Below are 14,492 nucleotides of genomic sequence, written 5' to 3'. Positions count from 1 at the left end.
TCCTATATAAATATAACCAACTAATATTCATTCATTCCAATAATGTAACATGGAATACCTCAAAAGACCCACGTACTAACTGAAAATAGTGCACTACCACGGTTCTACCATGCGCCCTTGTGGTCAAACCTGCTCACTGCACGTATCTACTGGAGTATAAGTGGGTTGGGAGGAGTAAAACAACTGGAGTTCAGCAGACAAACATGGGCGAGGGAGCTTTTATTAGATCTGCTCAAAGATGCAACACCAACGATCTATAGATGTTAGAAACAACTGCGGGGTAGTTGTTCGTTTTTCAGTACTTCACAACTGAGATGATATCATGGCAATAATGGAAAACTTGACCAACTCCGTTTCCAATGAATGGGAATACTATTATGATTACCTTGATCCTGTGATCGTGGACGAGCGCAAGCTGAAATACAACAAATGTAAGTCCGTATGCACTATAACATATTTGTATTTGCCATCTTGTGTTAATGAAGGTAACAGAAGTTTTCTTCTCCCCTTGCAGACTCAATTGTTATCATATTTTGGATCATGCTGGCTGCCTTTGTGGCATTCCTCTTCCTCAGTTTGAATCTAATGTCTCATAGTGGAATGCCAAGGTGAGTGTGATGCACTTATGATCCTTCAACTTCACTACTTTAAAGGGAGGTAGAGGGAAGTGCTTACTAACACCAGTACTGAATACACCCACGTGTTTACAGCCTGGAGACAGAGATATACTGTAGTTATCCATCAAGCTTCAAGGCTCGACTTATGCTTAAAAATATTTTTGTTATTGTTGCAGAATTCAAAGATTCAGAAGAAGCCACAGCACAGCAACTGCTTGACACAGGATCAAATCTGAATGAGAGCACTTCTGATGAACGTGAACAGAAATGTCAAATACCCAGGGAATAAAAACATTTGAGAACAGAGAAAGTAAGAAAGAGAAGCCAATCATTCAACTTTCCTTCCATATCACTGAATATCTAAGTGCATAGCTACTTTTGCCGTTACACAGATTATGTAACTATTTGTTTGTGCTTGAACCTGCAGTTTGGCTACATGTGAGATCTGCCTAGTCATTAAAAGAGTATATTATTGTCCATCATGAAGGCAGCTTTACTGCATTGAATAAAATGTATTGCATGTATTACCAAATAGTAAGGTCATAAAAGAATATAAGAAATAATCACATTAAACAGATCTGTAAATCAACATTTTTATAACAGGATTTTACGAAATACCATCATGTTTTTACAATCACCAAACAAAAAAGCAAAATAAATGAAAACAAGCTTTCTTTGAATTAAGTTTGTTAGGCGAACGGTCATTTTCTCTTAATATTTAACGTTTCATGGTCATGATATCATGACAGAGGGCTGTGACGGCTGCTGGAGTCTGGGGTGATTTGGACGCGTTCCGTTTCTTACTCTTGGCTCTGGTCACCAAGCTGACGTGAGACAGGAACAGCTCCGCTGACGCGGCTCCACTCCACAGCTCATGGATGTACGATGAAAAGAGAAACAGCCCTGCTTCTGGAAAGTGTGGAACAAGAGGCTCAATTCAGTCACATTACAACGTATTTATAGTTTATCATCTTCCAAAATAAACAGGCATCTACACACATTTTCGTGCTTTAAAATATTTTAGTTGGTATGCACTTTAGTGGTCAAGGTCAGCTAAACATACTGGCCGTGACCACTTTCACTGCTGACAAGGATAATGTTATTTTAATCATAAAAACAAAAATCAGGATCTCCATCACAATGATAAATAGGCACGGGACAAATAGGCCACATTTAATTAATTTCACAAATTATACAACATATGCTACTTGATGGCATTCCCTTCCAATGCATTCTTTGGCGGTCAAAATTTGGGCGCCGCAGCCCTAGAAGTGTTTTACTTTGTTTGATGTTTGACATTGTATTTGAACAGTATTGATACGGTAACGTGTGATATGCACACTAGCAGCCATGGAAAGAGTGTGTGTGTGTTTCTTACCACGTCTAGACGGATCAGGTGTGTCTTCCGGCAGACAGGCAGAGACGACCGTCTGATGCTGCTCTGGAAGCTCGCCTTGGGCCTCTAGCAAACGTATCATAATGGTGGTAAACAGCTGAAGGGTTTCAGCTCTCGCTGAAAGGCTGAAGGAACACTGAGCCTCAAAGGCCTGATTGTAAAGTCGAAGGAAGTCCGCTTTCATATCAGAATCGAGAAGCACAGCAGTCACCATTTCGCTGTGCTCCATCACAGCTTTTTGGACCCAGTGCAAGAACTCATTTGTTCTTTTTCCATCATACGAGCCCTCCACCAAGCACCTCAGACACCACTTGGTGAGCAGGTGTGCTGTATCACCAGCCAGCTGACTGGGATCCAGTTTGTCCCTCGTTTCGTCCGGCTGAGCTTCAGAGAGGGGAAACACAGGCTCCCAGTGAACAAGGATACTGCCGAGGTAACGTTTACACTCTGTCAGGAGACTCTCTTCTTGTTTCTCAGTGTCAGCATCGTCTGCCAGGATCTCTTTTCGTGTGTGGAACTGGGAAAAGGAGCCTCTGGCTTTATCCTTCCGAATCTCTGAGGAGCAAAAGAAGAACAGAACCATGTTTATTCCATTAAAGATACATAAGATTGACTTAAACACTGAGAAGCAGAACAAACATTTGAATAATGAAATGTCTTCCCACATGTGACAAGTTTCTGCTTCTAAAGCCTTAAATTTTATTTTCCTCGCAGAGAAGAAAATGCAAGGTCAGCAAAAGAGCTTTGAGTAGTTACTGACCTAAACTTTAAACTATAACATAGGTCTGGCTTCATCATAGATCATGAAAACCGTATATCAAATATTCAGCGTAGGCTGCGGGAATTAAAGTCAGCCCTATTGGCAATCTTTAAATCCCTCATGGGATCCGCAGCAAATAATTTAATAGAATGGAATTAATTGCAAAAGCATTCTGATATATTGGAAAAAATACTACAATATTTAGTTGGCAGTATTGTGAATGTAAAGCTACGCGAGATCCCTGTATGATAAATAGTATACACAATGTTACATGTGATGAACATTAATAGAGAAGTAATTAAACCTCAATTGTAAGCATTGAAAATTGGGTGATTTTAAGGTTCACGAAAATGACTGTGGAAGAATGTCAAAACCTATAATCATATATGACAGATGTATACGTTGTGCAGATATACATTTAGCCTCCATATTATCTAGGGTTGCTTTGAAAACTAATAAAAAGGCTTATTACTGCATGACTACGACATCCAATCTGTGTTCACAGTATTTTATCCACCCCATGGAAAGAAAGGCAACCATCACATAATTTTCTAAACGTACTCACCCAGCAATTCCCGCACTTTGTGTTTTTCAGACAGGGCCTGTATTTGGGCGAGCAGGGCCGTGTTGCGGGACAAGGACGCCCAACAGCGCAGCAAAGTGAGGGCTTCGGTGCATGAGAGAGGCTGTGGGTGGAGCGTTAGCCATTGTGCCCGTTTGTTTGCATTGACAGCTGTCTCACAATGCTTCAGTACGGAGCAAAGCGTCTGCAGGAACAAGTTGAGCTGAGCAGCCTTCACACGCAACCTGACAGGAGATCAAACAAACACTGACGTTCTACCCCCAACAAACAGATCTGTCAAGCAATTTATACGTGTCATTAAGATCTCAGGTCAAGTGCCTGCAGAGCAACTTGAAAATGATGTGGAATTACAATTTATCTGTGACCGTTATGGTGCTCTTACCTGAGGTGACTGCTGATGGTTGATGCCACACACAGGAATTCACAGATGAGTGGTAGAGGAAGACACTTCACTGAGCTCTGAGGTTTCTCCCCTGTGGATGAGGAGGCCTCGGCTTCATCCACCGGCTTCTCCTTCTCCTTCTCCCCCAGGTTGGTAAACCACAGCACATGGAGCAGATTTATGATGGCACTTAGCAGCTGCTGGTCAAGATTCCTAAAGAGTATAATAAGCAAAGACTTATAGTTGGAAACATTGAAATGCTTGGAGTGTTATTGTAGTATCATGAACGACCACGTCAAAAATAAAGAGCCAAAATTGAGATTGGACCGTACCTTTTTTCTACCATCTGTACTATCCAGGTTAGAAGCCCACAGCTCTTGGTGAGGTTATAAGCTGCTCGGGTCACCCGGGCAGCCTGGCATAACACCCTGATAATCTGTGCCTAGTGGGGAGAGATGTGTGAAATACACGCACATCAAGAGATCTCTTTTCATGAGCTTTCCCTATGAAGTGCATCTCTGAGCTGTGCATCAACTTCACATCCAACGGGTTGCATCATTGCGATTCCCAGTGCGTACCTGGCAGCGTTCGTCACACAGGGGGCTGCTGCCGAAACCTAAAAGGGTCTGAAAGATGCCCTGTTGTTCACACAATTCATAGCAGAGTGAGTCACTTATCCCTTCCTCCAGCACACTCAAGATCCACTCCCGTTCCATTTTATGCTGCAGGAAGAAAAACAAAAACTATGAGTTGCACTCCAATGGCTGACAGCCCTGAACAGATAACGCCGGCCTAGAAAAAGCAAGAGCAGAGCAAAACAAACAGATGAAGGTGAATTGTTGTTGACATAAGAACTGTTTATTTACACTGTTCATTTATAGAATATACTAAAAGGTGCTAAACGGTACCTCTAAGTCAAAGCCATAGAATAGCTTGAAGAACTCAGGGACTCTTTTGAAGTCCAAACTCTGATGAGACAGCAGAAACCGGTTCAAAACCATGTACATGTGGTCCTCTGGGAAATGGAAAAACAAAACAATGAAAAGGGTTAGGATCCTGATCTTTAATGATGTACTTTGTATAGAAATTCAACAAATTCTAGAAGATGAAATTTAAAAAGGTGGCATTTTAGAAATGCAGAGTTCCTTTTTGGTCCAGTAAGGGTCTTAAGCAAATAATATTTGTGTAAACACTGAGTTAAATCAGTCGGTGGGGATCTGAGCTACGCACCAGGTTTGAGCATCTGCTGAGCCGCTTTGGTGATGTAGGTGGTCAGGAGAAATGGAAGTCTTTGATTCTGCTGCCGAATTCCATTCCTCGCTATGTCCATCAAGTACAGCAACTGTTCGAAAAAAATCAGTGATTCTAGAAGGCCGCCTATGCACATAAAACACCACATTACTCACACTTTACCTGTCTCTTCTCTCTGAACCGAGCACCCTCCAAGTGTTGGTAGAAGCAGCTCAGCACGTGGTACGCCGCTGCTCTCATCTTTGAGTCATAGCTACTTAGAGCCATCACGGTAACACCAAAGGCATGACTGGATACGAACTTCAGGCAGTCAATCACACACTCTGACACACAGAAGAAGGGGAGAACGTAACATTTATGAAGCAGTAATACCATGAACTGATTCTCAGTGACGACGCCTCAGTTCAACTCACTCACCTGGCTGCAGAATGCTGCTGAACAAAGGCAAAAGAAAACGTGGATCATACAAATTCTCAAGGTCCTTCATTGCGTTGTTACAGTACAGCCGCTCTTTATTATCCTATAAGAGAGAGGGAGTTAGATACTCAAGGTCTGTCCAACAAATACTGTACATTTGCCAACTTTTTTTTTTGATACATCCATCTCTTTGCGATTTGAGTCATGAGATCACAAAGGATGTAGATGATAAATAATTAAGAAAAGACATCAGACCTGCCGGATGATTCTGCGTTGCTGGGGAAAGTGTGCAATCGTTTGGAGCATCTTGTCACTTTTCAGCAGAGCCAACACGTCGTCTGAGCTCGTTTGCTTCCACAAAGAAGCTCCAAGACTTTTCCTGGTCTTGTGGTGCTCCACAGCTGCTGGGCCCCACAAGAACGACCTGTAGTTGAAAACAAACAATCAGCATTTGCGAATAACAAGTGCATGCGTTGCCTCCGCAGACTCCAAATATCTATGCAACTTACTGGAATTTCAGCAGACTGACATCGTTTCTTTCATATTCCTGAAGAAGCATCAATATTTTCTGATCTGCAAAGAAAAGAAAGATGTAAGAGAAAGGAAAGACGGGCAACAGACACACAAACACAGCCACCTTTAGATTTCTTGTTTCACCTGAAGTACTCAGCGTAACTCCATAGGCTCCCAAAAGAACAACGAAGTGGTTCATGTTACAGACGGTTGGGCTTTGCTTCACCAAACGGAGAAGTAGGGAAACAAGGGCTTCTGAAATGAAAACAAAAAAAAAGTGTATCTGTGTTTAATAATGAAACAATTGAGGGATAAGTAATTTACTATTCTTCTCCAATTTATACTCCTACACGTGTACCTTTAGCCCGGCGCACACTAGAATCTTCAGCGCAGTCCAACATAGTGGGCAGGAACAGAGAATGGCTGCTGGTCATCATGTGAAGGGTGGATAAGGGAATGAGATCCTTGTGGACCTCGCTGCTGCTGTACATTACTTCCAACAGGTTGCTCAATGTGTTCAGAAAGTGAGGATCTCTGTAGCGATATCTACAATGGGAAAATATCTTTTGGGTCATTGATTCAAAAAATATCATCTCTTGAACAAACATCTAGCAAAAATATGTCTCACTTTAGTCCGTTCTTGACAAAGCTGTTCCATTCAGATGCAGTGATGTCTTCGGGGGATGTCTGTGCAATGAGGATTATGAAATGCATTATATAACATTACTTTACGTTGCTTGCGGTATGTGTGAGGAAGATAAACCCACCAGGAGTCCCTGCAGTCTCTCCAGGAGGCTGCGCTCTTGCTCTGACCACAAAGTGTCCTCATCTTTAGAGCGACTGAAGGTGGCGATGAGACACTTTAGGGCAGCAGTGGTCACAGACTTCCTCCAGGTGTCTTGTTCTTCGGGGCAATCGGACAGTTTCTCAGTGATCACATCTACTAGCTGCCATCTGAGAGAGAAATCGACATTCAGCGAATACCTTGTGACGCTGATTATGTAAACAAAAGTATAAAGAGTTAAATACTACCTTTCAAAACTGTCCACTTTTTGAAGCGCACTGGGCAGAGAGCTGATCAAGTCCCCGGTGTCCTTGATGCTTTCAGAGAGCTCGATCAGATTGGTCAGTGTTACAGCAAGCTGGGCTCCAGAATCTTCCGTCAGATTTCCCAGAACACATCGGGACAAATTGGCAAGCAGCGCTTGCTTCAAGGCCTTTACGACTTTCTTTTGCACTACAAAACACAGCAATTGAGCACATATAAATAAATGTCACAGAGTGACATACATCCTGTGGCTGTACGCTCCAAGGCAAAAGAGAAGACATATTAGTACAAACCATCTTTCGGCCTGGCGGGGTCCTCTCTACGTGCCACCTGCAGGTAGGTGTTGATTAGTGGAAGGAATGTTTCCGTCTGATTCGAGAGCTTCTCCGTGTTTGTGGGCTCTAAGCACCACATCTCAAAGCACAGGCGGTGTGTGGAGCAGTTCTGCAGCAGAAGAGAGCTGATGGCCTGAGTGCCTGGGCGAGGCCACTGGAGGCAGTGCAGCAGCACATCGGTGTGGATGAGCTTAGCGCGGTAAGGCTCACCAGACAGAGTGTGCAGCAGGAAGGCCTCCAGAGCAGAGCTGGAGCAGGAAAGTAGCAGGGTGCTAAGGCCGTGCAGGTGTGCTTGAGACAGACAGATGCCGTGCTCCTGGGAAGGGTTGGCTTTGGACTCGGTGAGGATCTGCAGCGCTGCGTCACCGTAAACGCTGAGCTCGGCTCTGGGGGAGATCAGGCTATCCTGGGGCAGAAGCAGCAGCTTGGACACCACCTCTCTGAGATTGCAGGGGTCCATGTAGCGGTGCAAAGACAGCAGGGCCTGGAAAGGTCGGGAATGTTTATTTGGCGCTGGGGAGCCAGACTCTACCAGTTCCTCCAGTTCCTTGAGCACAGCCTTTTCTATGGCCCCCACGTAGCTACTAATGAGCCCCAGGCCACCGAGATCGGAGAGAGCGGGGGTGCTGCTCTTCAGCAACGCCAGAATGCCATCGCTCAGCTGAGCACACAGACGCTTTAGCCTGACGGGGTTCAGAGTGTGAGGAGGCAGGGCAGCCAGCTCCAGAGCAAGAAACCACTGCTCAAAACACGGATGCTTGAAGATGGAGCCGAGGGCAGAAACCACGATCTAAGAAGAGATTAGAAAAGCAAGATTATACTTGATAACATAGCATGGACATATTACTTTCACGTAAAAGCTGAACTTCTCCAAACCTTCTCTTTGTTGCCTTCCACTGTGGATGACTGGTTGATCTCCAGGAAGAGGTTGGAACCTTCTGGGGAGTTCTCTGCTGCTGGCTCAGAACTTGTACTCTCCTCAAAGCTGTGTAGCTTGATCACCAAATCAAGAAGTATTCCCATTAAGGCCTTCAGAGGGGCTGTTCCTGTGTCTTTAGAGAACTGTGGAAAGGGATATGAAGTGTGGTGTTTATTTTTTAACTTTGTAATGTACGGTCTAGTAAACTTGTTTTGTCCTCTTACTGTGCCAATGTTTTCCACTGTTGATTTGATGTAAAGTAACATCTGCTTGATGGCTACTGGAAAATCTGCCATGGACATGGAAGCGAGGGCTCCATCCACATTCTCCTTGAAGGTGACCTCGAGCAAAGTGTTTGGTCCTTGGCTGTACGCAGATTTCATCAGTGCATTAAATGAAGTGTGTGTGGACAAAACCATAGAATCGCATTCAGAGGATGGGAACTGTGGAAGAAAAGACAACTGTTATTCTCTACATGATCAAACACTAAGTGTCATTCTTTCAGTTAATTCGTTTCATAGTTAAATAAAACAGACCAGTTGCTCCCGGCACGGCTGTGGTAGCCATTGGGAGTAATATTGATGTAGGTGGATGACAGATGGATGAGGAGAGGCAGAGTGCTCTGCAGACACGAGTTCTTTATCGTACTGCAGCAACGCCAAACAGAGGGGGAGCGGCTCCCTCTGGCAGTGCAGGACATCTGAAAGCACCGCGGACAAGTACTCAAATACCACTCCTGAGAAAAGAACAGAGATATTGGAACCAACATTAAAACATACTGCACAATTAGAAAATACTCATCAAGGTGGAGCAGTCAGGTTGAAGGTAAACGCTTAATGCAACCAACGAGTAACTATGACTATTTTACAAAGCATGAACGGTTCCACGTGTCTCATTTCTGTCAGACGGGCTTACCGGTGCCTATTGAAAGTTTGTTTCGGGCCTCCAGAGCAGCAGGTACCATCCCACTGAAGGGGAACGTCTGGGTAATGAGGTCTTCGTTTAGAGATGGCCCAAGCTCCTCCATCTCACCTTCATTACCCTCCATAATGACATCCAGCATGTCCAAGACATCTACAAGACAGACAGATGTCGGATTGTAATAAAACACAGGCACGCTTATGAATCTAAGAAATTCACATTCACACAGATTCCGTCTTGAAATGCTCACCATCTATGTGAGAGACTGGGATGCTGACAGCGTCGCCGTCCGGGCCACTGAGGTTGGCTTGGAGATAAGCGGCCTCCTGGACCAGGCTGGCGACCTTATCAGTGTATGTGTAAGAGTTACACACCAGTCTCACTAATACCTAGAAAAAAAGAGACCAGACGTGTATTACCCAATGTCACTACTGTGTACATTTTACACAATGTCTGAACAGTAATAGACACAGACGCTGACGTGTAAACAGATGTTACATTGATGGGCTCACCCTCTCCAAGAACTGAATGACAATCTCCTGTTGGCGTTCTTCTAATCTGGCCAGCTGGTCGAGCCAAATCTCAAGCTCAGTCCAGGTGTAGTCAAACACGCCACTGTCCTTTAGCACCTGATTGTGAGGCGAGAATCACAAAGCAGTCATTTCCATTGCTAAAACACACTTTTCCTAATGCTGGTCTTACTTCATCAACTCAAGGAAGTTAAAAATAAACTAATATGCAGTTTACCACAAAGATAATTTATCTTCAGAATCGTTCAATTTAATACTTAAATGTCCTCACTTTTAGAACCAGCATCCGTGTGGATGTAGTCAGGTGGCTGCTGCTGCTGCTGACAAACATTTTGAGAAGCAGGTAGAGTACAGACTTCTCTCCGGATGATGGTTCGGTATCTGCAACATCCTGGGAAGACAGCAATACACAACACATTGGAAACAAAGTCGACAACAAAGCAAGACTTTCTAAACAACCAACATGGGAAAAAAGAAATTAAGAACAAAAGTGTAACGCCTTCACCTGAATGTGAAACCAGGAGAACTTGCTTGCAGGGAGCTCTAAGGCCAACTGCAGTATTTGGTACTGCAACACTGGGGGAACTCCTTCTCTCATTCCTTTCTCTGACACAATCCCTACAGAGATAAAAAATATATATGTTGACTTCGAAGTGTTTGTTGGAAAAGAACCTGCATCATACTCAAAACATTACACGTTACATGAAAACAGTAACAATCATTTTTTTAAAGAATCACCTTTTAAGAGCTTGCTGAAGTCAAATTTGCACTGGCTAACCAGATGTGGCACTACCTTCTGGTAAAGACACAAGACCTGAAGAATCAAAGTCTTCAGCAGGATTACCTCCGCTGTCTCTGGAACTGCTGAACACACACACAAAAAAAACATGTCAGTCAAATGTTTTGGATGAGTTACTTTACAGGACTGGTTAGAATGAAGAATATTTATGTTTTTACCAGGCACTTTATTGTCCTTCTGCTCGACCCCTCCTTCGGTTTTGGTCTTGCTTTCTTCGTCCTCCGTCTTTTCTTTCTTGCTAAGCAGCTGCCACTTTGAAACTAATGCCGTCGTATCAGGCAAGATCTGGAACAAAGCACGGAGAGCGGAGTTTGGGTTGTTTACTGGAGCATCATTATCATTTGTGGTTATCAGTTCAGCTCCTTGCTGAGCTTACCTTGCTGAGTGTCTCCCGGTACCGCAGTACCAAATCCTCCATCATGTCTAGAGTGTAGACATCTGAGCTGTGCCACTCAGACTCCTTCATAAGGTACTCCATATTCTTATTGGCTCTTTTCAAGATGAAGTGCATCGTGGTGAGAGTTGTGAGCTGCACTGCTGTGTTGCAAAGCTGTCAGATGAAAGAGGAGATATTTGGAATAGTTGACAGCATTGTATAGTTTATTTTCAGTGTTTTGTGTTACTGCCATTACAGCATCGATCAGTTCCTTTCACCGTCACTTACACTGAGGCCCTGTGTGAAGAATGTCTTGTTACAGACCGGAGGAAGAGATATCACCATGATCATGGACAGCAGGCGAGGGAGGGGGATGAGCTCACAACTTTGGAACACTGAGGAAATGTCTGGCTGGGCTTCGTATATCTGAATAAAGAATTCAAAAAGGATTTTTTTTTTAAACATACAAACTAGATATGATCCAACACCGAAACAGCCTCATGAAAATAAAATCTACAAGAAGGTGTTTACCTTTTTAAGTAACTTGACGTTGTCTTGCCAAGCACTTTTGAGGCGGGGGGTGTATGAATACTGGGACTCCTTAAAGTATCTGGCCAGCATGTCAGGGCACGCTTTCAGGACATTCACCACCAGCTCCGCCACCAACTCATCCTCCGTCGCCTGCTTCTGCCCTGCCAGGAACTGAAGCAAGACAATGTTGCCAGCTCTGTAAAAAAAAATTGAAATCCTTTCATCAGCATGCGGAGTCTTCATGAGAGTGAAATATAAACGTGAATCTCCGTGTACTTACCTTCCAGCTGTGCCGAAGCTTGCATCGTGAAAGATGATGCCATGCTTACGAGAGCAACACAGGTCGAGAAGGAAACCGTGGACGAGTTCCCGGATGACAGATATCGCGGCATGCTCTGGGTCCTCTGACATCTTAAAGACGACAAATTACATTCAGAAAGGATTTATACAACAGAGCCTTTGCTTAGACAAGAAGTCAAACAGCGAAAACTCACTCTGTCATCATCAGTTGTTGCATCCACAATCCCATTCCATTTATACAGGGATGCTATGTTGGCCAGGAGAGCAGGTGTAAAGAACCGCACTTTCTGTGTTTTAGTTATGGCCTTGTTAAGCACAACCTGCAGCAAGACAAATACAAACACATCATAATCAATAATAATTAATTCATTCAAGTTTAAATGGAAAGTATAAAATAAAGACTTACTCTAGTCCTCAGTGTGGACAGAATCAGATTGACTATGGACATCCTGTCCTCCTTCAGACCTGTGCTCAGGATCTCTGGCAGGAGTTCTGACAAACAGAAATGTGCATGCTATTAACAAGCCTGATATGAGAGTATGCATGCAGCCATGCGTGTGCACTCATTACCTTTGCTTTCTAATATCTGTCCAACGGTAGCAATATCTCCAGACACCAAAAAGGACAGCACAAACTGGATAAAAGCCATGCGGACATCGGGTCTTCCCTGGTGAATTCAAGGAGAGGAATGTAAGCATAAATATCTGGAGAACCCAACAAACATATAAAAACACAAGTAGGGGGAAAATGCTGAACAACACACCTTCTTGTCCTTTCTCCTCGCCAGTCCAGACAGAGCTTTATTGATGTGAATGTGACTTAGCACCTCCCTGGCAGCTTCTGGACCCTGAGACACCGAGGCGGACAGGAGACTGAGGCACTGACGGACAAACCTGTGCACGGAGGTAACACAACGAGGTTTATGCAATGTCAGAGAATAAAATTTAACCGTGCTGAGGGATCACAGTTGATGCCACTGCAGTGAAGCACTAACCTGTGATTTTCTGATTGGAAAGATGTCTGCAGTAGTTTCACGTAGCTAGAAAGGATCTTTTTCACAACAGCATTGCCAACCATGCTGAAGTGTGACAAGTCACTCGCTGTCCTTAGAAGGATCATCTCCAAGCTCTCAAAAATTGGCATCATCTGAAAAGAGGCAGGATTGACGCTTTAGACTGACGTGACGTTACAAAATAAGGCAACCCGACAATTCATGTACCAACCTCGCTCGCTATATTCTTTTCTCCATCCAGCAATTTGAATATTTCCGCACACTCCATGGAGATTTTGATATAACCTTCCACCACGTCGTACACGTCAGGGCATGGCAGCTTCTTAGCAGTTGAAATGAACGTTTCGAGGCCTGAAGTTGATAAAAAAAAAACAATTAACCAAAGCTAAACAGCGGAGAGCCATTCTGATGCCGAGAGAATAGAAAAGCATGCTGAAATACTACAAATATACTAACTGGAGTGCATGGAGCGATATGTTAATACATGCATGAATCCCACTCACCCTTCATGGCTGTGGTCGGCTCCTTTAGCATGGCTTTAAACACAGTTCCATTGAACTCCGGAACTTCTTTTTTTACCGGAGTGTTTGACTCCGCAGAGTCTTCGCTTTGGCGCTTTTTACCCATTTTAAAACAAATAAAAACAGATGATAGTGACTTCTAGTATTTTTTCATACATCCATGGCATAAAAGTTCTGTCACAGCCGAGTTACCCACGTTGGTCTGTAAACAGGAGACCGTGCAACGAAATAGTCGGCCGGTGAGAAACATTTGGTCCCGATGTTCCGTTCCGCGTTGTCTGTGTTCCGCTTACCAAGAAGCGCTTCGTCACACATACACGCGGAGAGGAGATCAAACTGAAGATGATAACACTTTGGATACCTATTCAATATAGATCTGCTTTTTTTAATGCATATCCAGGATAAATCCAGTTGTTTTTAATGGATTTTAGAATTAGCTGGCGAAATACATAACAATGCTGTAACAGAGGTGTATAAAATCAACTTAAATTTGATGTCGTTTTGAAAATGTTCGATTCCAACTACCCCGTCTCTCAAGTGATATACGTTTAGATAACCAGGTACGCTCATTGAAATCAAGATCCATTTAGATAGAGACGGCTAAAGAGTACTCAAGAAAAATAAATATAACCAGACAACCAATGTGTAAACTAAAGAATACACAGCCAGACAAAACAAGAAAATCGTCCTGTGTTTCATATTCTTACTACAACAAAAACTCAATTTTATCGAGACTTATCTCAGATTCAGATTCTCGCTTTTTTATCACAAATTTCATATTGTAAAGTTTTAACAAAAAGGATTATTAATTAGGCTTATACATTTAGTTGTACACATGTCTTATTTCAGTGTCATTTCTTGGCAACATCATCTTGAGGCAACATATTTTGCTGATTCCGTGCAGACATAGTTGTGCTTCCGTTTGAAAGACTATTTTAAGTGTGTGGTTTACAACCATATTGTTGCCTCTTCTTCTCAGACACGGCCTAAAAAGATCCCAAAGCTGATCTCAAACGTTTTAAGCACCAAATGCCGTTCATTGAAGCATTTTAAATGGTTTTCTGAAGTATAAAAAGGTTTTGTTATGTTTTGGTGACCTTGATATTGCACACTTACAGTTTGTATTAGTATGTAATCATTTATTCAATAAACATTCATGCAGATGTGGCAAAGAAGCTCCTTGGTTTAAAACCACCCAGCGGGCTTTCTGTGGAGAGTTTTGCACCTTCTCTCTGCGTCTGTGTGGGTTCTCAGGTGCTCTGCTTATCTCCCACAGTCCAA

At 43.3% G+C, this 14,492-nt stretch overlaps 1 protein-coding gene across 2 annotated transcripts; it reads right to left on the bottom strand.

Moving 5' to 3' along the window:
• Positions 1 to 204: 204 nt before the first annotated feature.
• Positions 205 to 13,503, bottom strand: urb1 (URB1 ribosome biogenesis homolog). Of its 2 annotated transcripts, none has more exons than XM_040174541.2 (39): positions 13,194 to 13,503; positions 12,902 to 13,041; positions 12,673 to 12,824; positions 12,442 to 12,571; positions 12,249 to 12,345; positions 12,085 to 12,170; positions 11,873 to 11,998; positions 11,659 to 11,789; positions 11,379 to 11,574; positions 11,136 to 11,273; positions 10,848 to 11,021; positions 10,630 to 10,756; positions 10,411 to 10,536; positions 10,178 to 10,290; positions 9,944 to 10,063; positions 9,655 to 9,771; positions 9,393 to 9,531; positions 9,137 to 9,295; positions 8,758 to 8,957; positions 8,446 to 8,664; positions 8,179 to 8,364; positions 7,261 to 8,092; positions 6,952 to 7,156; positions 6,687 to 6,873; positions 6,548 to 6,606; positions 6,278 to 6,465; positions 6,064 to 6,174; positions 5,916 to 5,979; positions 5,662 to 5,830; positions 5,407 to 5,509; positions 5,152 to 5,312; positions 4,969 to 5,080; positions 4,647 to 4,753; positions 4,317 to 4,460; positions 4,071 to 4,180; positions 3,739 to 3,951; positions 3,339 to 3,580; positions 1,996 to 2,568; positions 205 to 1,526 (listed from the first exon to the last, which is right to left on the bottom strand). In XM_040174541.2, exons 1-39 carry the CDS (start codon positions 13,315 to 13,317, stop codon positions 1,336 to 1,338), a joined length of 6,771 nt encoding a protein of 2,256 aa, XP_040030475.2. In that variant the 5' UTR covers positions 13,318 to 13,503; the 3' UTR covers positions 205 to 1,335. The 2 variants fall into 2 exon arrangements, with proteins under 2 accessions (XP_040030475.2, XP_040030484.2); XM_040174550.2 differs by having other exon boundaries at positions 10,411 to 10,533; positions 13,194 to 13,444.
• Between the last annotated feature and the right edge of the window lie 989 nt (positions 13,504 to 14,492).

This window comes from Gasterosteus aculeatus, chromosome 1 (genome assembly GCF_964276395.1).
Source record: "Gasterosteus aculeatus chromosome 1, fGasAcu3.hap1.1, whole genome shotgun sequence".
Classification (NCBI taxonomy): Eukaryota; Metazoa; Chordata; class Actinopteri; order Perciformes; family Gasterosteidae; genus Gasterosteus; species Gasterosteus aculeatus.
This window is presented reverse-complemented; position numbering and strand designations above follow the sequence as displayed.